Source organism: Emydura macquarii, unplaced genomic scaffold (genome assembly GCF_026122565.2).
Source record: "Emydura macquarii macquarii isolate MOO-44397 ecotype Brisbane River unplaced genomic scaffold, CSIRO-AGI_Emac_v2 contig_3390, whole genome shotgun sequence".
NCBI lineage: Eukaryota > Metazoa > Chordata > Testudines > Chelidae > Emydura > Emydura macquarii.
This window is the reverse complement of record NW_027133527.1, coordinates 2,985,174-3,010,637: the sequence shown is the minus strand read 5'-3', so window position 1 is coordinate 3,010,637 and position 25,464 is coordinate 2,985,174. Positions and strand designations below refer to the sequence as shown.

The window sequence follows — 25,464 nt, the reverse complement described above, 5'->3', positions numbered from 1 at the left end:
AGAGTTTATGATCTGACAAGTCTCCAAAGTAAAATACAATTTCTTGCTGGTTTCATCCTCTCAAACTCCATTCCCTGCCAACCTTCCCTGTGATCAAATGCCAGTCAAACGTCTTCAAAATCTTTGCTCAGCCCAAGTGTCCTCCTTCCACCCTCCCCCACCATCGTATGAAACACTCAGGCTCAAATCCAGGCCCCACTGAAGAAGCCAAATTTGGGACTTCAGAGAGGCCAGGGCTTCACCCTCAGGTGAGGATTACACTTTATAGCTATACTATACCAGGAAAGCACTCCTACACAAGCATCACAAAGATCAGTATTTAAGATGCAGCCCCCTACCCAACAAGGGCGCTTCAGTACCTTGGAACCGTTGCTGCAGTATGAAGATTCCAAGGCGCGTTTTTAACAAAGCAACACCGAGCAGCAAATGTATCAGATACATGCCTGTACTCAGCATGCAAGTGTGCAAATGGGAACCCAAAACCAAGAAACTTCCACTTACCAACCCAAAATAATATAAAAGCAAATAATTTTGCTTTAAAGCATATCCACACAACCCTTTAAAGTGAACAATTATCTCCAAGTTAGATTTTGTTTGTTCACATACATCCCTTTTCCCAAAACTACTTTTCTTCACACGCCAAGATATAGTTAGCAACAGCAAACATAAGCATGAAAAAGAAACTAATGCAAGACGAGTACAGAGCTACTTTTGTAATAGACAGCTGTATCACCTCAGTTCACCTGGCTGATTTCAGTTTATAACCAAATCATCAGTTTAAAGAGCAGCACCACGAAAGCCAATTAGGAAACTAGGAGATGAGCATTCCAGCAGGAGTTCCGATCTGCAGGGTTGTTAGCTCACTTTCATTAACAGGTGGCATGTTTGTGTTCCATCTACAGACCAGGAAATGCCACAGGGCTCTAACTGAATATGGCTACTCTTGTTCCAGCATTTGCACTTCCTTCATCTGTATTGTGTGTTGAGTTACGATCAATGATGCCATTAAAGAAATGCTAATGAGACTACTCCCAATAAATGGAAGCTTTCAAAAATGTCTTTTTGTTCTTTCATAAGATAGATCACAAAATTAGAACAGTTGTAACTAAGAGCAGTTAGGAAGATACCTTCCCCCATCCTCCTTATCTCTATTGAAATGTCAAAGCACAGTTAGGCAGGACTAAAATCCTCTATTTTAATGAGTCACTGTTTCACCAGCACTCAAGATTCATAAATCTGACATCTTCAAGACTATCCCTGGGAGCCAAGTAGTTGGCAAGCAAGAACAAGGAGTTGTTATAAATGGCATTAACAGAGCTGGGAGCCAAGGAGAGGAAACTCGACAGCTGCAGCTAATATCAGCCATTGACAAGTTTTCGCTTGTATCTTAAACACAAGGTTGATGTAATTTTCCATGTAAAAAAATTAAAAACAGTCTCAAAAGCCCAGAACTTTGATTGACCTTTTCTCATCTCATGTTTCAATGCTCATCATAGATGAAGATACAAACTGTTTAAAACAAAACAATGAACTATGGCTGGCCCAGTGGTTAAGCAGCTGCACACAGTGCTACCATGAAAAGACATCAGTGCTTCAATACTAAGTGCTCTACTTTGCATCCTGTAGATCAACTGGAGACAATTGCTAGGGAGACCTCCTGATCATAGGGAAGGGAAGAATGAGGAGAAAAGGAAGTGGTTCTCCCTACCTGTCAATCAGGTTTTGTCTACGGTCATTGAGGTTAAACCATCTTCTGTGAGATCTTGATCACTGTGGAATTTTGGGAAGAGAAGACATTGGCCAACAGGAGTGTCCAGAGGGGTTTTCATGTGGAATCTAGCCCACAGGAGACCACAATCCCTATAAGGTTCACCAGGACCTGGACCAAGATTTCCAGAGGAGCTGATGACTCCTGAATGAAGCATTTCCTTCAACTTCTTTTTGCTTTTCTTCTGAGGCACACTGTTGTATGGTGTCCATCTGGGCCTTCAGGCACAGAATGTACTAGTGGTATCTGGCTCCTCTCCCAGATGATCATGACTTGTATCTGTATGACTGAAAGATCTGTCAGCTAATTCCCCACCACTCTGGCAAGGGGCTCTGATCAGCAAGATGTCTAGGAAGGGGTAAACGTGCACTTCCTCAAGCCTGGGTGCCACTGTCAGGACTACCAGAACCTTTCACAGGTAACCCTCTGTGAAAGCATGAGCTGGACTTGTTCTGCTTTGCCCCTTTTGATTTTTAATTGCGTTCCTTAGGAGTCCTGTGTCTCACAAAAGCCAAGGAATAAAAGGGATGATCTTTTCACTCTTTTGTACCTTTTTTTTTTTTTTTTTCCAAATTCACAACATCACCAGGCATTCCCCTTTCCCCCACCCCCAGTAGCTGAGTCAACTGGGTTGCATTCAGAAGGAGATACAGGAGTCTGGATACGATACTACTGGCTTTTTAGGGAGTTTTTGGTATTTCTGTTTTTATTGTGCTGGAACTTTGGGTTCTACTTTCTTGTCCTAATGGAGATAGAGAGGCTTCAGGCCTGTAACCATGGGATCTGGAGAGAGGAGAACTCTATAGCCCATGAATGGAGATGCCAGAAACTAAATCTCAGACCTTTGGTTTCAGGTGGGAGAAAACAGCTAACAGATTATGGCTACTGAAGCTGGCTGCAGATGGTAGACCATCTGAATAAGAGCCAATTGAATAAAATATCTGGTTAATGCCTGATATTGGAAGAGAAGAAGGCGTATGATGGCAGAAGGGGATACTGACACGTCCCTTATTGGTACTTGAGATTTTTGATGGGTTTAAGCTGTTGTATGAACCGTTGCCAGTTGGTCTGAGAAACAGAGGGAGTGGAGCAGACAGTGGGGTAGGTCTGCAGTCAGGAGCAGTGGCTGCTACAATATGGCCCTCAGCAGTTTTACACCCTTTCACAAATTTTATTTCCTTCTTGCCCAGGGAAAAAAGGAGGAAGGAGGAGAAGACCTATATCTGACTCTCCTGGGTCTCTGAACTAGACTAACTTGGTGCCTGCATGAGTCATTCCTGGCTGGATAGAAACCATCTAGATGGACCCCTGGCTGCAGATTACACAAAATGCAGAGGTCCCCATCAATGCATTCAATGATGAGGGAATTTTGAGGAACAATCTTTGGCCTTCCCCTGCTTTCAGGGCTTTTCTACCATTCCTGCACACCTCATTGTATTACTTCACCTCAGTGAACAAATCCCAGGCAGAAAGCTTCTAGGAAATAAACCTCAATCCAGCTACATAGTTCAGCAAATCAACCCAGAGTATATGCTTCAGAATTTTAACTAGCAACTTTTGAGGATCATTTGTTTTAATTAATTTTTTCCCAATGTCATACAGAAGGGGGTCCTGGAAACACCTGCTTGAAACTGAGGAGGCAGAACTAAACTGTCGGGCATTCAAGGAAAGGAGAAACATCTCTCTGTCCATGATGTCTAGTTCTGCCCCCGAAAGATGAAGAAGACTGAAGATCCACTGTAAGAGCTGTGGACTTTGCTATATAAAAGAATAACTCCTTGGACAGCTTGGCTATTTATGCGCCTTAGAAGCAGATTGCCAAGCAGGCCTGGCAAATCCAAAAGGACTCTGCTGGGAGGCATACTACTGAGGCAGTAAAATAGTATAGGGAAGACACCCAGAAAATGAAATATGCAGTCCTCAAACATGTGCAGGTTTGGATCTTCCATGTCAGATACATGCACATTTGGATTTAATACTCAGAAATCAAGAAATCTTCAGTGTTTCATAAAGGTTTAAAATTAAAACAGATTTAAAGTTAGATGTCACCCAGTATAGTTCTGCTGATTAAAAAATAACTAATTTAAACAATTTAAATGATTTACTATTGATTTGTACACCAGTATAAACACACTTTTTCATTAAGAACAGTAATAACACATGGTAAGTTCACTGCTAGTGGATTACTAATTATAGCAACCTGACTTAGACGCCTGTCATTGCCTAATATAGTTTCTTAATCTATGTTGCTGAGCACAAGTACAAGTCAGAGTATGAGTATCTCCAACATGAGAAAAGCAATTTCTCCTGCCAAGAGGAAAAGGGAAAATCAGTTCCCACTTCCCTCCCTTTGGGGTATAGGTATAAAAAGCCTACCTACAATGGTATAAAATCATACTAAATGGATTAAAATTCCAATTACAGATTTCTCTTGATGAAATGAGATATCTGATTTCTGAAAAATCAACCCCATTAGATCAAAATACTTACATTATGGAGTATGTCATTCTGCTCACTTATTGAACCTCTTGGACAAAGTGAGCACCAGGAAATGGTTTTTCGGCACTATCTCTGACCGTGTTTGTTCTTACCAAATGATTGCCATGGGTCAGAGGTGGGAGCTGTAGCTGCAGATCCTCCCCAGGGGTCTGTTTGGTTTGATACAGCTGTAGGTCCCCAGAGTTCGTTTTTTGGGGGGGCTGGAGCTGATGACGGCAGTGCATCCATGAGATCCAACAAAGTCGTATGCTGTGGGAAGAAGCATTTTTTAAGCTTTAATAAATAGGACTACTACCCTGAAGTAACATGCTCATCATGTCACAAAGCAATATTTTGTTCTTTTACAAACACCCTCATTGATCAGCTGCATAGTCTTTAACCTGAATGGATGAAGCTTAGATACCACAACAAAATCCCAAAAGCATATACGGGCCCAGATTAAGTTATATTTTTACTCTATTTCATCATTTTGCAGCATCACCAGCAATTTTTTAATTGAAGGCACTACCTCCTTCTTTTTGGGAATTTTAATTGTGTCTCTGCGACTCTCCTCCAGAGCCATCTGTAATCTCAGATCATCTCCGCGTCTGAGGCGCTCCTCCTGCAAAGGAAATCAACACTGTTGATATCGACTGTTGGGCTAGGGACTGTGCCTTTAAAATGCTGATGTCTGCTCCCTCCATGTGCTTGGCAGGGCCAGTGATATCCTCAACTCTTCCTAGCCCCCTCTGGAGCGATTTGCACCAGTAGAGATGTGCAGTGGGTGGCAAAGAATAGACTGGCTGTAACGAGGGCTCCTTGGGCATCTCTCCCCACTTATGTGCAGAACAAAACAACCTGACCCTAGTTCAGTGGTTCTCAAACTTTTTAAATGGAGTCCCCACCTGCTGACTTTTGTCTAACAATCGCGCCAACCTCTCCCCTGAACAGCGCCTCCCTTTCCTCCTTCTGAAAGCGGGGGGCCCTTTCAGAAAAAAAGGGGGGTGCTTCCTGTGCTGTACGCCCTGTTTTTTTCCTGAAAGGTAGGGGGATTCAGGGGAAGGGGGCGCAATTGTTAGGGGGGTGCTTCCTGCGCTGTAGGTCCTAACAATTGCACCCCCTCTCCCCCCCCAAACCTCCCCTTTCAGAAAAAAACAGGGCGTACAGTGCGGGAAGCAGGGAGCGCGGTAGCAGCAACGCGGGGAGTAGCGAGCACTGGCAGTAGCTGCGGCAGCAGCGCAAGGGCGACAGCAGGTCGGGGAACGTGCCCAGCAGCGGCAGAGAGCTGCTGCTGCTACAGGAGGAGGGCAGTGGCTGCTTCCGTCTCCGAGGAGCAGGGAGCTGGACCGACTCTGTCCCCTGCTCCACGGTCCCCCCATGATCCATCTCGCACCCCGCCACGGGGACCCGTCCCCCTGCTTTGAGAACCACTGCCCTACTTCACAAATATTAAAGATGAGACCAATTAAACCTATATACACAGTCCACTTGAAATCTTTGCTGAAATCTTGTTTTCGTTGTAACTTTCCCAGAATGAGTAAAAAAAGATGGCTTAGATAATGAACTGACAAAGACCAGGGAATTTAAAGATAAGTGGAAGATGGAAAATTTGCTTTATTTTAAAACATTTCCCTTTTAAAACACTTAAGAATGAGGCATCAGTTTTAACTTCAGATTTCCTGGCTTTTGTCAGCATCTCTCAACATTTGATAGGGTTGGGTCTACAGGGAACCAAGACGTCTTCTAGTGAACTCTGCATTTGTGGATTTTAAAATCTCGAGGCCATCTGTAATATGTTCATATCAAATTGTAACTTTATTACAAATGGTTTTGATTCTATCACATCTTTCAGAATTTGATCTTATTCCCCAATTGCTATATCTTTTCTACTTTTAGTTTAAGTCCATTATTTGTAGCTTTACTGCTAAATGAGAAAAAAAATCCTCTTCTTTAGTGTTTCCCTTTACAGACATAAGGACTTCTGAATTTAATGTACAGTTGTAAACTGCTGTTTTGTTGTAAAAAGGTTAAAGATCATTATGGAAGTGCTTAGCATGGTTCCCTAATTAAGGGTGAGTTTTGAATTTATAGTTGAGATGCAACCGCTTTGTTATGTATTAATATAATACAATTTCCCCAGCATTTACTGTGAATACAGAATGCATTTTCTGTGAATTTACAAATAAATTAGTAGACTAGCTTGAGTTAAAATTAATTAAAAATAGGAGCTTAAAGAAATTTAGCATCCCATGTCAGACCATATTTTGTTGTTGTTGCCAAATGACCTTAACAGAACAACACGCTCTTATATCTTTGTAGTTTATAGTTACAACTCACTAAAATTTGTACATTGGCCACATCAACCCTTAAAAAACCCTACTAATCATTTTTTGCAATTATTCTTTATATGTGAAAGTTCAGGAGGGGCTGATGAATAATATTCTTCCACACAGGATGGCTCATTTCAAAATGTCTTATTCTCAGTGTGTCTCAAGCCATAGTTGCCCTCTTCCAAAATGGCTATGGCAATACATAGCTCTCTAACGAGTGACGTCGAACCCGTTAATGGAAGATGGTGTTCCCTTTTGCAGTTAGAGCAGGGACAGAGAATGATTATAATTACAACTTATAAACCTACACAGAAAACTGACCTGCTCTGCAACTTCTCTGCTCATTGCTAATGCAAGCTGCAGTTGGAGCTCTTCCTCTCCACTTGTCTGAGGTCGTGCTTGCTCTAGCTCTGAAGAAACTCGAGGAGATGTAGCTGTTGAAGGAACAGAAACATACTGAATATAAAAGAGTATATATGACAAGCTTTATTGACATGTCTGATTGAATTCACTTTTCACACTGCATTTCACTTCTACATAGCTACTCTTGCAAGCCAAGAATTACAAACACTGGGCCTTATTCTGAGAGGCACCAAGGACACTCCACTACCACTGATGTCAAACGGGAGTAGAATATGCTCAACTCCTTGAAGGATCCTTGGGTCTGATCTGAGAATGTTCTGCTTCCATATGACATCAACGGACAAGACAACAGAAGCTTTAAAGGGAGACGTCAGGAAGAGTTTGATAGTTTACAGGAAAACGGCTTGGAAAACAAGGGATTAACTAATTAACAAGGATTATAATATCAAGAAATACTGAGTATCTGACTTCTGTGGATGCTAGATATAATAATGCCTCAGCAAATCAGAGCTTTAGAAATATGGGTCACTGATTTCACAAACTGTGTGGTTAATCATTCAAGAGATGTTTTAAGTACCTGTAACATGTACCAACATTTTAGTACAGTAAGAAACTTTGCTGGGAGTCAGCCAGTATGTAGGTAAAATGAGATACCAAGCACATTTTATAAGATAATGCCCAATCTTGGTCTGGACAGATAAGTAATCTATTTACATGCACAGTTTATAAAACAGTAATATCTGCAAAAACATTTAATCCAAACAGATTGATAATTTTTTTAAAAGATTAAAATTTTAGTATTAAATATCTTAAAGGTAGGAAGGATGCAATATTTCATTATCAGCCTGGTTTAAAGAAAATGATAGCGTGTTGTGTTATAACTACTACAGAAGTCTTAGCTAGAGGTCAAGAATTTATCTGCTGAGAATTAGTTGCAAACCTATGCTGTCATGTCATTATACTGCAATGAAAGCAATCGAAGATGAAAGACTACATGCTAAAAGAATACATGCTTCATTTTGTGTCAAAGCTGCCTTTTTACAATTCTAACATTTGTATTACAGTAACATCCAGATGTTCCAATCAGGATTGGAACTCCATGTTCACTGAACAACTATTAACTAGTAGTTGTGCTCCATCACAGATTATTCTGGGTACCTTGAAACATTGTCTTACCAAGACATGACAGTTGCTATTTAAAAGTTGAAATGTGAATTGTGATCTTGCAGAAACCACTAACATTTTATAAACATAAAAATTCATTTACATTGAAAGCTGGATTACACAGGTAGTAAGAAAAATGAATGTTTCTTCTAAATAGCACAATCTAGTGTTTAAAAGTTAAATAGCTAAATAGTCATTTTAAACACAGTTCTGAGTCACCTTTTATAATTATGCTTTACCACCACCCCCGCCCCCCACCCCCCACACACCTGATTCTAGTCAATATCATTTCCTGAATTGGTATACATTTTCACTTTTCCCCAAAAAAGTCACCCTAGAGGAAGTCCATGTTGCAAGAGAAGGTTAGCACCAGAGCAATATAAAGCAGCTCCCTTTGCTCCATACTCACAGACTCAGGATGCCATTTCCACTGCATTACAAATATAAAGGAGTGTTGAATGAATTTAAGACCTGAACTACATTCTCTTACATTGTATTGGTCCTTTGACTTCCAAACCAGCCAGCCAGGCCCACTACTTTGAATTCTAATGATAGCTACATTATTTAATTTGCAGTCTTACTACTTTCTCAGAACTCTTTTCCATATAATGTTGATATCCAAAGTTTTGCTGCTTCAAAAGTACCCTTTGGTCCCAAAATGCCAGGCCAAAAGAATCTTACATTGGGAAGAACCTCCAGTCTTCTCCAGATCTTAGTAAGCCAATCACTTTAGTAATCGAGAATCTTCACCCTTCATTTACACATTTCAACATTTAGTTATATATGTACTCATCTGAATTTCGGGGAAGTTGCATACTTATGTCCCTACTTTTGGAGATAAAAACATAATCCCTCCAAATCAGTGGTTTTCAACCTTTTTTCATTTGCAGACAACTAAAAAATGTCAAATGGAGGTGAGGACCTCTTTGGAAATCTTAGGTATAGTCTATGGACCCCCAGGATCCGTGGACCACAGGTTGAAAACCAGTGCTCTTGATAGAAAAGCCAAAACATTTAAAGTGCTCTGAAAATATAAAAGGCTCCAAATGTTGCAAAGTGAATGAACAGCAACGAGGAAGCAAAAAAAGATGCCAAGTAAATAACTAGCTTCATTCTTAATCATTCTTGCTTTTTCCTTTAGCTCTCAGCTTCTGTCTTTTGATGTGCTGCCTGCACTTTCTTTTGGTTCTCTGGGGATGCTTTGGTAAAGAAGCAAGTCATGAACTGCAACCTCTGCCTCTCTAAAGTTTATATTTGGGCTCTGTTAAATATAGCATGCCAAATGATTGCAGCTGCCACAGAAGATCCTTGAAAAAGAAACAGTCTGGGATAGCATGGGCCTATCCTGTTAAGAGCTTTGCAGACCAGTACCAGGATCTGACCAGGGGTTATGGTGACAAGCAGAAAAACCCATGAGAAATATTAGCATAGTATGTTCTCTTAAGAATTTTTTTTTTAATGTAATGCAGAAGTTGCAGCTTCCTTGTAAACCTGTAATACAGTTCCAGGTGGGAGTGAATTACAACAGCACAGCCTGCAGTAGATGGATACATGGGCATGGATATAGTTAGGTCACTGTCAGAAAAAAAAAATGGAGTCTTCTTGTTACCCAAAGATGGAAGGCTACTCTTGATAACCAGCATCAGTAGATGCCACAAGGTTAGGCTGCTCCGCTATCTTGAACTAGAATAGCACCATATACCCACTGGTAGTCCCAAAACACTTCTCTTCCAACTAGCATCAGTTTGGCCTATCCTGTGATCATTTTAAGCCAGCTGTTCCTCATCCAGGCTTTCATTTTCTTCATGTACCATGACAGACAGAAGCAGTTCTGTCTAGGCTGGAGGTAAAGGACAAAAAGTACTGCAGGTCATCAGCGTACTGCTGGCATCACAGCCCTACATAGCTCATCTTTTGTTTTCTCCCAACTGCCTCCAAGGACGGTATATAGGTGTTAAACAGCACCAGTAACAGAATGCAGCCACAGGAGACTCCGCACGCAAGATTTTGTGGGGAATGGGACCATCAGCCTGACTTTGGGATACAAAGGAATGAGGGTAGGCATCTTACTAGTACAGGAAAGTGATGAGGAAAATACAATAATTTTTCAGATAATATTTCTCCATACTTCATAGACTAATAAACCCTTACTATACTGCAGCTGAAACTATGAAATATTCTGTGGCCAGAATCTAACTGGGTTTCCTTGAATATTGTGCATCAACGATTCTTCTCCTCTACCAGTGTTATTAATCTGTGCTATGAAATACCTGATGGGCTGTTGCTAATGTGGCTTCAAAATTATGTGGCATGGGGCAATTAAGTGAACTCCTTTATTATTCTCCCCATTTCCTCTATGAAGAGACTTCTTAGTGCTTGTATTCATAGTAATTCCAGCTTGTAGGGGCATACAAGTTGCAACATCCCAACCATTTCCACGTTTAAAGCTTCAAGAATGAATAGAATCAAGTCACTTAACCCCCTCCCCCACTCCATTTCCTCCTACCCACCCAAAAAAGTGTGTTCAAGAAAGACAATCTTGCTTTATACATTACCATACGTTACCTCAGTGTTCCCAATAGTGACCAGTATTCAGCAGTGCCAGGAATTCAACACAGTTCTTAACAGGAATAAGCTATATAAAATGAGACCTCAAACCTCTTTTAGAATTTTCAGTAATTCAGCATATTTGGTTTTTATTAATTTTAAACTAAAGCTGCACTGTGGCGTTCCAATTCAAAAGTTACTTTGTCTAACTGAAATTCTCAGCTGTGCTTCATATTGAACACTGATGAAAATGTAAAACTGTATTCACACCGATGTGGCCATCAACCCATTTTTCATGAAAGAATTAAAATAAACTAAGTGCAAGAGTGTTATTTAGCATTCACTTTTTTTGTCATGCAACTCCACTTTTAAATTCCTAAATTTATCAGAACTGTCCCTGTATATCAGCTGCCTACTACATGATAGGTTTTAGTTGCAAGGATCTAGTATAAAGGTTATTGCCTTAGTAACAGTATCTCTGCCACACAAAGAATCTCTTATACCAAAGCACATGACCATTAACTCAGATGTTTATGTAAGATGGAACTGAATAGATCAATTCTGACCTGTTAAGCCCTGCTTTGTTACTGCTTTGAGCATTTTCAGATTCAGGCTTCTCTAGACCACATGAAAACAACTGTGTGGGATATTTGCTGTTACAGTGATAAATGCCATTGTCCAACTCTCTCACCAAGTCTCTCTACAGTTTAAAGAAATAATTTCCCACTTCAGGTAATCACTAAAGCAGGATTCTGTTCTACCATCTGTCTTTATTACCAGCTATGACGTCTTTCATATGTATTTACTGATAATCTACTATATTTTGGCTATACTTAAAAGCCAACTGGGGAACCTGAAAGGTTTCAGTTAATATATTAGAGTAAACAGACAGCAATGTTACTGTTTACATCAATGACACTAGTCAAAAAGCAGCCACAGCATAAAAATGGGTCTAGCATTTTCACTCAAATACTTAGACTACAATTTTTGGAAAGCTTCTCTATATCAAGCCATTTTATATGCAATGGGGAAAAGAGTCTGGTCTCTACCCCACTTCCCCTTGGCACTCACTTCAAGGTCTACCATTGACTTTACAATCAAGCTATCTTCTGCAACAGGCATTGCTATTATGTGTAGACTGTAGAAACTAACATGTAAAGAAATGAGAAGCGGACTAATGCAAGACTATAGATTGTTGTATCATCCTACAAACTGATACCAATCCATCAGTAACCATACACAGATCCTGTATGCCAGTCTAATCAGGAAATAATAAGGTAAACTGAATAAAGAGGAAGTGACACTTCCCAAGAACCAGTATCTAATCTCCCACAGTGAAATGTAGCATATAGATAGTACGTTCTATGAGTTAGTTTATTTCATGAGTTTATTGGTATAAAAGGGTATTTTGATGGCAGGATGGGAGTTAAGGCACATAATAAAGCAAGGTGTGAAGAAGTCAAATTTACTGCACATTTTCACAGTCAACTTCGGAATGTCTCATTCCAATTATTGACTGACAGGAGAATAACTGATTTTAAGAGTTAACCTTGAAACTTCTCTCATTCAGCATTCAGTTTAGTTTCTGATCACAGAAAAAAGATTAATTTGCCAAATAGCTCAAAACTGGACCACTACACACCGTTCAGACTTTTTTCAGTTACTCTGACCCATGAAATACATAACATCCTTCCTTTTTTTGTAAAAATATACCTACAAGGATAAACAGAACATGCCTACATAGATTTAAAGCTTCCCTACTCTACTCTTCAAAAAAATTAACACATAGTTGTTATCCAGTCCATTCTGAGAAGTGGTAATATAAAGTGCATTTTAAAATTCATTTAATATTGAACACATCCTTATAACTTGTTTCAATTAAGTAGTGATTTTTATAACAGTTCTTGATGCTCCTTACCCATACAATAAATGGTTTATACCCCTCTCTGAAAGGTAATTGAAAAGTTCAATTACAGCAACAATGTTCATCTTTGTTTTTAAGCTCTTTTGGTACACTAAGTAATAAATAAGTGATAATTAAATCAAGTTGTCTGTTAGCCATCATTTTTTTAGACTACACATGACATGTCAATGAAGACATAGTCCGAAAAAATACATGAACTATCAACACACCCTTGGACTAATTAGAATGGTTCTTATGAATGCTGGTCCATTTTCCTCACTACTGTATACACTCTGACTTTGATAGAACACGAGGGATGAATTTGGCCGGGTGACACATTAGCATGGGACACAGGGGGAAAAACTTTATGAACATGAGCATTCTGAATTTCCTTCAGTGAGAAATCCAATTAACTAATTCCACTGACATTCTCGCTATATAGAGTCAGAGTAAAAGTTGAATTAGAAGATCAAAAATGGAAAAATCAAAAAGTTTCATATGAACAACAAACAATATTAAAACTAAGCAGATTTAATTCTTAAAAACCACATCTAAAATTACTTAGGAAAAACCTTTAAAGCCATCTTAAGACAGCTCCAAATTTCACAAACTTTAGAAATGTTCTTTTTAGGCCATCTATCCGGTCACCATCTATTCATTAAAATTTAGGACTATAAAATAAAATTAACTTCTCATTTAAGAGATCCACTTATTGCAACAAGTTGAAAGGATTCTTTGAAAGTGGGTCACCATGTGCACAGTGTGTTGTCCCTCTAGTCTGCCTGCTCTGTTCACACAGGCTGTTCTAGGGTATTAAAACATGCAAGAATCCTGCTCTGCAAGGGCAAGTGCTTCAGAGAGCAGGATTTTTGTCTATTGTGACACACGGCCTAGTACATACTCAGAAAAAGGCAGCAGATAAGCAAGGGAAAAGTACAAGAAGCATCTCTGGACATGCTCAAAATGACAGAGTACACTTTGTCTTCGGCCTAACACAGCAGTGTCCTTTAAAAGCAAGACAAAATGTATTGCATTCAAGGGGCAAGATGGGAAAGGAAGGAAAGAGAAGAAGCTTTGTTTCACTCCTATCAGTCCAACTAAATATAATACAGATACAATATTCTCCATAAAAATCAAGCAATTGACTTCTCTTCTCCATTTCTTCCTTCCACTTCTATGAATTTTAAGGTCTCTTAAAATGTTCCCCACACACCTGATCATGCCTTTGTACTTCCTGCTGTAGCCTACTGTGTTTCCTGAGTAGCCACAGCAGACTGACAATGACAATCCTGGAAAGCTGATGATGATGAAAAGACACAATGATTCTCAGTTGCTGCTGTGATAGGGGGAGAGGGATGGGAAAGAGGGCTAGTTTGAGAGGGAGAAAAAAGGTTCGACTCCCTAAACAACTATGCAGTTTCATAAGACTTCCAAGCGGCAGCTGAGGATCTTGCCTGCGCTAATCCTGCATTTATGCCCCTGGGTGGAGTGCCACACTGAAACAGACCAATATTGTTTCACTCTTATTCTGCTGATGACTGGTTGACACCAATGCAATCCTAGAATAATGCAGGATTCCTGCAGTCTAATGTCTAATTTACACTCCAGTTTAAGGTGAACATTAAAAATATTGCTACATTGGAATGGTTGGTGGTTTCGGTCCAATTTTAAGAGAATAGGTTTCCATGTCAAACACCATCACAACTGACACTCGTAGTTGTGTTTTGTATTAGGAACACTGTTCCATTTATCTATCAGCAATAAAGCAATGCCAATACAGAACTTATCAGCACATTTCTCATAGACATTTTAAAATTACATGCCTAACCTTGGGCACCCAAATTCATATTTGGGCACCATAAAAAACTGAACTTATTTTCACCCGCAGTTCCCAATTACTTCAATTTCCTGGACCAACTTTTCTTCGCACCCCTAGAAGTAGCCCCCTGGATCAGGAATGAGGCATGTTGACAGGGTAAGGTGTTACCTGTAACTGTTCTGTGCGTCAAGATGCAGCTTTCGTTTCTAGTGCTGTCAATCCAGCACTAAATCAAGAGTATTAAATTAACGAGAAATAAAGTAAAATTTTGATTTAACTTTCACATAATTCACTTCAGCATTTATTTTAAAGTTGACCACAATGACCTTAAAACAGCACTTTCATATACTTCTATCATATGTTTATTTTAAGCTTCTATCATATGTTATTTTAATACTTCTATCATATGTTTATTTTAAGCAACATTATCGATCATAGCTTATTTAAAACTAGAAGGCAGCAAATCATCTCTGGTATCAAGTCAGGATCTGTCAACATGGTTGCCTTTTTTTAGTTTTACACTACACTGTTGGGTTTAATTTGCAGATGACTTTACTAGGAAATAAAATAGCAAAAATGTTCGCACTAACTGCTGTTACAAATATCGATACTAATGACACATGAATACTGCTACTATAATACATCCCCTAGGATTACTCCAGCTTTACAACATAATGGTTCAACAACCCCTGAGGATATCGAAAGTAAAGCTTTGGGGAAAGGATTTTGATTGAAACAGTGAAGCATGGGAATGTTTATAGTCTGCACTTTTAAACTGATTGTTATTGATCAGATAGAATATGCTTGCGGGGAGTTGGGGAATAAGCTTTATAAAACATTCTCAAAAAGATGAACTACATCATCTTCCATATTATGGAGCTGTCTCAAATTCTCATCATGTTAGTCATTTCCTTTGGAAATTTGTGTAAAGTACATACACAAAAAGTAACGTACAAAATCTCAGCTCAATATTGAATATAATACACTTCTCACTAAAATACCACCCTACAAGTTTGTGTAAGAAATAAGTACATATTAAAAATTGGGACTCATGATAAAAGTAATTTGATTGGCTCAGAAAGATAATGGCATCTTGGTATCAAGCATCGGAGTTTTCCCATTTTCAAATCATGGTACTGGTCCAAATAAAATGAGTGAAAATACTTTGTGACTCTGGGCTTGTCTACACTTCAAACACTGCAGCAGTACAGATGCAGCTGCACCACTGTAGTGCTTCAATGTAGATACTACCTACACTGACAGGAGGGGTTCTCTTGTCGACGTAGGTAATCCACCTCCTCAAGAGGCAGTGGCTAGGTTGACAGAAAAATCCTTCTACTGACCTAGCACCTTCTATACCAGGGGTTACGTCGGCTGAACTATGTCACTCAGTGGGGTGGATTTCTTACACTCTCGAGTGACATAGCTGGGTCATCCTAACTTTTTGATATAGACCAGACTTTGAAGCACTTATCAGAATATCTACAAGCCCTTTGCAGCGTTTGGAATTATCTTCAATGGGAAAATGGAGATACAGGGTTTGTACCCACTGGTGATATTTGCACATGCAATAGCCACAAGTGTAAAAAGTGACCTTCCTTGGAGCATCTTAGCCTTGTTGGAAACTGAGGGGACTCTTGGAATTAACCATGACCAGCTAACACATTTTGAAACACTACTTGTCTGTACTAGAGAACAACGTCAAGGCAAGTTTAACGTGTTCGTTAACAATGTTCTCCCAAAACAATGCACTTTCCCAGTCTAGACAAACCCTTAGTGACTCTTCTGCAAGCACTGGTCTGAGCCAACAAATTAGAGAGGAAAAAATTTTAATCTCTGGGAATCCTAGGCGTTGCTGTGAGATTTCGTCAGAATAAAAAATTCTAGATGGTCTAACTAGAGTCTGATTTAACCCCCAACATCAATGAGACCGCCTGCAAATGATTTCAAAATCCCATCAATCTGACTCATAAGTAATTTCAAAGGTGCCTATCACTGTCATATAGTTTCTAAGCACTGATTAAAGACTGCATGAGATTGCCATTAAATGGATGTCTCCCCGAGATAAGACAAAGGTGACATCACAAAATTTAAACTTCCTCATAAAAGGAATAAAGCCTTTACGCAAGAAATGATCGAGTTGACATGTTGTTAACTTTTTGTTAATAGGAACACGCATTAGCAACATCAGATTAAGAATTTAGAATGGCAGATCCAGAATTATTTCAATGAGAAGTAAAAATCAGTATCTCCACAGTAGCTGGGAATCCGAGTTCAAATTTGGTGTTATTTTAAAACTCAGAATTTGAGCTACAATTGCATAGTTAAGGGCTTAAACAGATGTCAGCAATTTTACAAGAAATGGAAATGTTGCAGATGGTAAGGAGAGAAGCATTAAGAGTGACTGCACAATAAGACTATTTGCAAGAACATTTTTTGTTGAAAATAATAATCTTCCAATTATAAATTTCCAATTACAAATACAAACATTTGAACTAGTCTCCTTTGGTGCCATATAATCCTGCCACTGTAGCCCTGAGGCAGCACCTCACAGATATCATGCTTATTCGCTCTTTTCCACCCCATTCCCACTCACGTTGCTGCTATGGCTATTCCACTGCCTGTCAGTCTCCTGCCACTCATGCAATTTTATTGATTTTACAATACATTTTACATCCTAATACTAAGCACTTACTGTTTATCATTTGTAAATCACCAAATGCTTTACATATATTGCTACGCATCATCACCCTAGTTTTACATATGAAGAAACTGAGGCAAGGAAGTTAAGTGACCAACTTAATGTCATACATTAAGTCAATGACAGAACTGAGACTAGAACCCAAGTCTCCAATACCAAATCTGTTACGCAGTCCACCGGAGCCCACTGCCCCCGTTTTCATAACTACTCCCAAACAAAACTATTAAGTGAGCCCTTTTAAAATCACTTTCATGAAACTCATCCCTCACAAAAACAGAATTATAAGTATACAAGCCCCATGACAATGAATTTCATCTCAAATAAAAGGAATGCACACAAACAGCATTCCATTAAGAATTCAAAGGTATTACCCAAAAATTCCTATACATTGTCTAGCCAGCATGAATCAAAATAAGATTATCTACAAGTTCTCCAAGCCAATTATTCAAGGAACGAATCCCAAATATCTGTTTACACTAATACTGCTAGATATAGGAGGAAACATCCCAAACTTCAAAAGTCCAAAATATTCTCAATAGCAATACAAAGAAAAATACTAACAGTAAGTATATGAAGAAGTGATGTGGCCATCTATCTACCTGCACCCCCACTAACTAGTATGTTAGCCCTAAGCAGAAATTTGGAACTATATAAAAATCCACACAAAAGATGAATTGGCTATGTTGATATGATCTTGCATTAAATGGTAGGTGGCTGTAGCAAATAAAAGTATAATATCTGCATTGGGGTGAGAGAGGAGAGGAAAGCAGCTTTTAGAATGGAGAAGTAAAATATCCCACAGCTAGAAATAACGAAAGTGGTTGAATAGTTTGGGGGGCCCTAGATGGTACTACAGTATAAACAGTTTCTACAGAGATGGTTTTTAACTGTTACAATACTGCCAGATTTAAATCAATATGTTAATAAAAGGAGTTAAAGACGTAGTAATATTTAGGAATGTGTAGATAAACTGTAAATTACATGCATTTTTTCTAGAGGCAAACCTCTCATGCTACAGGATGAGAAAACACCTTCCAATTATACTGGATGCCCCTGTACTCATCTCTAGCAAAGAGTAGGGAGAAAGATTATCTTCCTATTGGACTAGATCAGTGTTTCTCAATTATATTTTGCCACGGAACCCTTGCGCGGCCATGCCATACCCTCCGCCAACAAGTCCAGGAAATGTTCCCCTTTTCGGCGGCGCGCTCTCTAAGCAGTTTTCAGCGGCACTTGATTTCTCTTAATTTCAGCGGCGCGGTTCCGCTTTTTCGTGGAACCCTTCAACTCGGCCCGTGGAACCCCAGGGTTCCACGGAACACTATTTGAGAAACACTGAAATAGATAGTTGTGACTTCCTCCTAAAACTGCTTAAAAGGGAATTTCCCAATGACTTGCAAAATGAAATTTTTACTCTTTCAATGTACTTTGTTAGAGCTATACATTCAGACCACACAAGAAAAAAGGATAATACAATAGACATGATCCATCTTCCTCTGAATGATCTAAAGATGGAAACCAGGATTTTCCATTACCTTTTAATTTATTTATTTATTTTAAAAGCCTACGTTAATTCTACACTAATTTGGAAGACTTAACGTCTAGGGTTTTGGTTTGTATTTTTATTTCACAATGTAATACTCTGTACCTCACTACACAATCTCCCACTAATCTCTGGTAACTGACACGGCTGGTTTGAAATAGTTTCTGGTTCTCTCCATCTGTCAATGTTGCTTTGCTCTATTGAGTTGAAAATTCTGCTTAAAAAAAAAAAAAAAAAAAAAAAAGGCGATGAATTTGATGTGTGGATTGTTTCAAAGAATATTTTTAATACCCAGCAAAATTTTGGTGATTAGAAATGAAGCATTGGGTACACTATAGGCAGAAGCATTGGAGCTTCTAAAGCTTCCTTGCTTGAGGGTGTCTGAGAAGGAACTCAAAAAATCATTGATGCACGAGTGGTTCTGCAAATAAAGATACAGAGCAGAGTCAGGTGCACAAGTACAAGACAAATAATGAACACAGTAAACTAACATTTTGTTTTGAAAGAATGACCTGAACTTGGTTCTGCTATCTAGCACACTATAAAATTCCTAAAATGTAAAAGCAATAAAAATTCAGCGGGACACCTTCTCTGCAGCAAGAATATAGCAAAAAAGTTTGAAACTCTGGTATTTGGTTTAGGATGTCAAATAAAAATGTTTAAATATACCAAATAATGTATCATTTTTTGAAGAATAGAATGAAGACATTATTAACATGCCATGGTGAGGATCACATCAATGAAAGTTAAGAGCCATGACATTTCATCCTAATCTCCTAATCCAGTATGTTTCGGTTAGATTAGTACTTTGAAGGGAGACCCCAAAAGAAAACCTAATATCCTAGTAATGCAATAAAGATGATCTTCTTCAGAGTCAGTTCTGAAATAATACCCCAGCATGACAAAAAGAGATACTCAGCACGCATACCCCAGTTTTGGCCCCAGACCATCTTGTGACGGAGTACATCAATAGAAAGCGGAACTTCTCTATGGTACTGCAAGCGCTTGTGGATCACCGTTGGCATTTCACTGACATCAACACGGGTTGGTCAGAGAAGGTGCATGATGCACATATCTTCAGAAACACTGGCCTGTAAAGAAAGCTGCAAGATGGGACTTTCTTTCCCAACCAAAAGATTCCAATGGGAGACGTTGAAATGTTCATAGTGATCCTGGGAGACCCAGCCCTACCCCTTACTACTGTGGCTCACGAAGCCTTGTAGGGGCAACCTGGATAGCAGCAAGGAGCACTTCAATAACAGGCTGAGCAGGTGACAAATGCCCGCTGAATGTGTGTTTGGCAGATTAAAAGCTTGCTGGCGATGGCTTTATGGCAGGTTAGATGTAAATGAGGAAAATATTCCTATGGTTATAGCTGCCTGCTGTGTGCTCCATAATATTTGTGAAGTTAAGAGTGAAAGATTCCCCCTTGGTGGTGCACAGAGGCAGATCGCCTTGCAGCTGACTATGAACAACTACATGTCAAGGCTACTAGAGAGGCACAACAGGGGCCATTCGAATCAGAGAGGCCTTGAGGAACCCTTTTGACAATGAGCACCAATAAGGTGTCTTTGTAAACAGCACTGTGCCATACTATGACTGCTATCCAGCTTGCACTATGTATCAATGTGAGTTGCAACTAATGTGTGCAAGAGACAAATAAAGATAGCTTATTTTGAACAGAGCGTGTCTTTATTAAATAATAATTCACAACACACGAAAAACTGGGCTGGAGAGGAGAAAGCCACAAGGGACAGTATGAGCTATGACAGATGGGTGTAAATACAGCTATCTGAATGACTGAAGTGAACAGGGTACCAAGAAGGGCCAGGAGGACAGTGTAGGAGGAATGTGTAGGAGTTTGGGGAGGGCACGGAAAGCAATTCTGTTTTGGCTGCAAGAGGGGGCGAGCATGCATGAATTCAGTCTGCAGCATTATGAGTAACTTTAGCAGCTCCATTTGCTCCTCCGTGGTTTTTATCATGCGCTCCTGACCTGCTATCACTCACTCCTGGTTTTCCCTCCTTTCCTGTCTATCAATTTTCTGATTTTCAGACACAATATGGCTCCATGCCCTTTTTTCTTTTTTTCCCCATCTCAGAGGACTGGAGTAGTTCTTGGAACATCCCCTCTTTGCTTCTCCGTGGTCGTTTCCTTATCAGCTGCAGGTGTGGAGCGGTTTCCCCTGAAGGGCACATCTGTAGAAGCACAATAAAACAATGAACAGAAGCATGATTGAGAGTGCAACAACAACACTGATGCATTACTGTAAATACACCTCTTTCTCACTGTCCCCTGGCAAGCCCTGTTGATCATTGAGCTGTGCGCATGATGAGCTGTGTAGGAGGGCAGGGAGCACTCAAGTTGGGAAAAAGGTTCTAGGTGGTTGTTTGGGATATTGATGCAAGTTCATAGGGACAACATTTCAAATTGTGGCACCATTTTCCATAGGCAGGAACCATAGAAGCCGATACCTCACTCCTGAGAGTAAGCAGGGATGCTAAGTAGCATCTCCTCCATGCAAGCAGCTTCAAACCAGGTCCCTATGCTTCTCACCTGTGTGCCGCTTTGGTCCGTGCACAAGTGATTGCTGGTTAGGCGCGGGAAAGTTTCTGACAATGGGGGAAGAAACAAAGCAGCTCTGCCGAGAATCTCTGGCAGAAGATTGGCAAGTACCTCCAGGAAAGTTTCCTAGAGATCTCTCTGGAGAATTCCTGTGAAATCTCACTGTGCATTAATACACTTTTCCAATACACTGCCTAGCTGAACAGGGGAATGGGAAGCACATGCAAACAGAGCTACTCTTGTGTATTTCTATCCCTTCAACCACCCGTATAATGCAACAAAGCAAAGGATAGCTGTAGCTCATGTAACCAATCAGCATCAGCTCAAAAAAAATCACTTACCCGAGCTCCCCTTTCCCACGTCCTGCATGCCATAGCTGGAGGGCTCGAACCCTCCTGGGTTGCAAAGAGGTCCTTGCTCCCCATGTCAGCAAAACACCCGGTCCTGTGCTTCGCATCATCCTTCAACTCAACCTCCTTGTCCACACTTCGTCGGGGCTCAGTCTGGTGCCTGCTGCCTCCAGGCCAGGGGAGGTATCCACGGGTCTCTTGGCAGAAGAGGTGGGGTTGCTGCTGATGATGGCTTCTGGGCTCCGTATAGAAGCAGCAGGTCTTTGGCTCTGCATCAGAGCAACTGTTTGACTCCCTCACCTTTTGGTACTCCTGTCACAACTTCTTGATTTTAACATGACACTACAGCGTGTCCTGTTCATAGCCCTTCTCTACCATTATACGAGAAATTTGATTGTACACATTGAAGGTCTTTCAGCTAGAATGGAACTGGAACTGCACAGCCTCCTCTCCCCAAATGCCGATCAGATCCAGAAGCTCCGGTGTGCTCCAAGCAGGAGAGTGTTTGGTGCATGGAACCGCCATGGTCAGCTGGGAAGATGAGATGTGAGCTCTCCATGCTGACCAAGCAGGAAGTGGAATTTCAAAAATTCCCAGGACTTTAAAGAGGGAGGGGCGGATGGCTGTAGGGCAGCAGAGTTCAAACTGATGGCCAGGGCAGTCAGAATAGGCATTGTGGGACACTTCCTGGAGGCCATTTACCGTGACAAAGCCAGGCACAGGGTCTACACTGACTCTTTTTAGCTAAAAATGTAGCACAAAAAGCTCTACACCTCTCGTTGAGGTGGTTTTATTTTGTCACAAAATCAGGGGAGTTGGGTCAGTGCGGGAGGGGGTGAATAAGAGGGGACTGCAGTGTGTACATCACCACTGTTTTAGAACAAAAAGCTGACTATGGTCAACAAAAGTCTTTAGTGTAGACCAGGCCTGATAAGCATTCATTTAAAAAATTAATTTTCCTTTAGAATTATACCACAACCACTAAGATTTCAGCCAAAGCAGCCTTCAGCAGATCATTACTTATGTTATCAAGTACCAAACCAAAACTTCTTTGTAACATGACTGGGCCCAAGCAGAGCCATACAAAGAACCCATTCCTCTGACATCATATTTTCATGAATTTTTAGAATGAAACAGTATTTAGTATTGATATTTGTATATTAAAAGTTGCTATTATAAATTTGTATTGTGGAGATTTAAACACTGAACTGTTACAACTGTATTTGTTTAAAAGAACTGTTGAGCAATGAAGTTATCTAAATGCCATGCTCATACTAAAATAAAATAGCAACAAAATAAAAGGAAGTCTAGTCAAATTGATGGATGCAAGGGAATTCCCTGTGCTGATTTTATTAAAGTAGAATTCTAGAAAGAAACCTAAAAGGATGAAGTGTAGAACAAAACATGACAAACTTTTCATCACACACGCCTCTCAAAACTGGAAACGTATGAAGAATATTAACTGAAAGAATCCCCTTTATTACTCTGCCTCAGTCAAACATGTCATATTAAACACTGGAACCCATTCATGGAAATGGCTAGATTTCACCACCTTTGGGATAAGTAAAAATTGTTTTATAAATCAAGTTAAATCAACATATTCATCCTCTCCCAGACCAACAATTAAGTCTAGTAATTTGTAATGGCATTAGTTCTTCCTGGAAGACCTACAGAAAGTATCAGTCACTGAAAAAAAAAAAAAAAAAAAAAAAAAAAAACTTGTGATCTGTACACATACTCCCACTTACTCTCTCATCCAATTGCAAAACAGAATCTGAAAGCTCTGGAATAGATGCACATTTATAGAACAAAACCGCCCTCATTTTTACATACATTTTATTGTTTGTACTTACAGCCATGGTAAGATGCAGGAGAGCCTCCAGATTTTCCATATTCTTGCTCTGAGTAGCTAGTGGATAGGTTAGGCTGACTGGAACCTCGGCCAAATGTGATCTGGTTACTACCAACTCCAGTGGCCACCTGAGCCATACGCTCTTTCGTCTTCAGTGCTTGGGCTCTCTCTGTCTTGAGTCGCTCATCATCCTTCAGAAGAGAGACCAGCTGCTTGGACTTCTCCCTTACATTGATGCCCTGGTCCTTACCATCTCGATCGATATACTGGAAGTCCTTCAGTGTTTGAATAGCAAAAATATTCTCTTTACATTGCTGCGCCACCCTTTCAGAGCCCGTTTTAATCAGGTAATCTAACAGAGTAAGGGCCTTATATACATGCCGCCAGTTTTTGCCATGGTCATTCAGTCGTTTCCAGATCATGCTCATAATTTCAGAAAAGGCTACCACATTGTAAGTCAGATCTGCTATTTCAGTCATTAAGGAACTAGAAGGACCCCAGGGGTCATTGGAGGTTGCTTCCCGAACTTTTATTTCAGCCTCTGAATAATTGTTCACAATGTTTTTCATTTGCCGTCTAATAGACGAAGTCGTCATTTTTTCCCCCTTTTAATAAGACAAACTTCAAAAAACCTTCAAAAAGATTAATTCCCCCTTCCCCCCAAATGCAAGTTTCTGGACTGTGAAGATCCTATATCAGTGATCGATTTGAAACAAGTTCTGCTAAAACGATTTCCTCCCTTCAAGAGAAAGGTGCCAGAAACTGGAATCCATAACCTAAAAAAAAAAAAGAAAAAGAAAAAAAGTTAGTTGTAACTCTAATTATTCCTTTGTGAATAAAAATGTCCAACAAAATTGTCCAAAGTTTTTAAGTCAACTGACAGTGCTTTTAAAGTCCCTAATTCATTTTATCTAGGAAAAAACCACTTTTGCTCCTTATCTCAAGACTAAGATATGATTACCTGCTGGAAATTCACAATATTTAAATAAGCAATATAAATATCAAAAGTAAAAAATATCCGTAGAACAACTGCAGAATATATCAATAGAAAGAGCATGACTATTACTATACTCTGATTAGTTTACAGGTTGTTTTATCACAAGCATGCACATTGACAAAGAGGGAAAGCTAAATCAAAGAAATTATTTGTGAATTTAGTTCTGAACTTGGGAGGTATATATTATCTATCTCATGGGATCAAGTTCTAGAGTCAGGTCCTGTCTCCTGCACCCATGAGTCTCCCCCTGTTCGTTTCAATGTTCTATCTGGTGTAACACTGCTGTTGTGGGAACTCATGGTCATGGAGCGTAAGACAATTTCCTACAAACTAATCACGCTATTGCTAAGGTATCCAGGGACAAGTTCATAGAGGGCTTTGAATATCAGGGAAGACACCTTGAACTAAGTTCAACCAAGAGCCAGTGAAGAGGGGTACCAGAATGATGCATTCAAGGTGACCTGTATAACTAAGCAGATTAGAGGGAAACACTTATTTGTTTGTTTACTTCATGTATTTGATAGCACTTTATGTCTATCAGAGTCACAGTTTCTGCTGCTTGGGAGTGTATTTCACATAGCACAGAGGAAGGATTTGTTTTAAATTATATGAAAATGCAATTGTAAATCCAAAAATACTGTCAGGGAACTCAAGTGTAAGCTTCATAAATGGAAAGCCTTTTAATTTTTTTTTTTTTGAAGATAATTAGATTTCAAATTGGCAGAGACCCATTTAAGCTTTGCAATGCATCACTTGAATAAACAGACATTCAGATATTTATGCTGCATGTTTACTATGTCAACTGTATTAATATCCTTTGCAATGATTATTTTCAAATTTGAAAATCTATGTTTTACAAATTATAAATAAAAACAGTTGTTTAAATACTCAAAAACACAGATTTCTTAAGGGAAAAGTTACCACATTGGCAGAACAAAGATTGTACTTTTTTAAAAGCTCTCTAATAATGTTTCTCCAGACTTCTACAAGAAACTGCACTGTCAGTAACAAAAGGCGTGGGTGAGAATTAATGCACTGATTGCAAGCTTAACATTACCATCATTCTTGAAATTACTATCATGCC

At 39.6% G+C, this 25,464-nt stretch overlaps 1 protein-coding gene across 8 annotated transcripts in view; it reads right to left on the bottom strand.

Annotated features, from left to right (window-relative positions):
- The window catches only part of EPN2 (epsin 2), a 63,991-nt gene that overhangs the window by 14,154 nt on the left and 24,373 nt on the right, over positions 1–25,464 (bottom strand). For 7 of the 8 annotated variants that reach the window (XR_010917335.1, XM_067534317.1, XM_067534318.1 and 4 more), the window contains exons 2-5: positions 23,385–24,159; positions 6,898–7,010; positions 4,776–4,868; positions 4,360–4,516 (exon numbers count right to left, since the gene is read on the bottom strand). Coding sequence is in view for 7 of the 8 variants with exons in the window: in XM_067534317.1 (XP_067390418.1) it covers positions 4,360–4,516; positions 4,776–4,868; positions 6,898–7,010; positions 23,385–23,979 (958 nt within the window). In the remaining variant the exon portion in view is untranslated. The remainder of the gene's footprint in view (positions 1–4,359; positions 4,517–4,775; positions 4,869–6,897; positions 7,011–23,384; positions 24,160–25,464) is intronic. The other variant, XM_067534319.1, reaches the window with a different exon arrangement.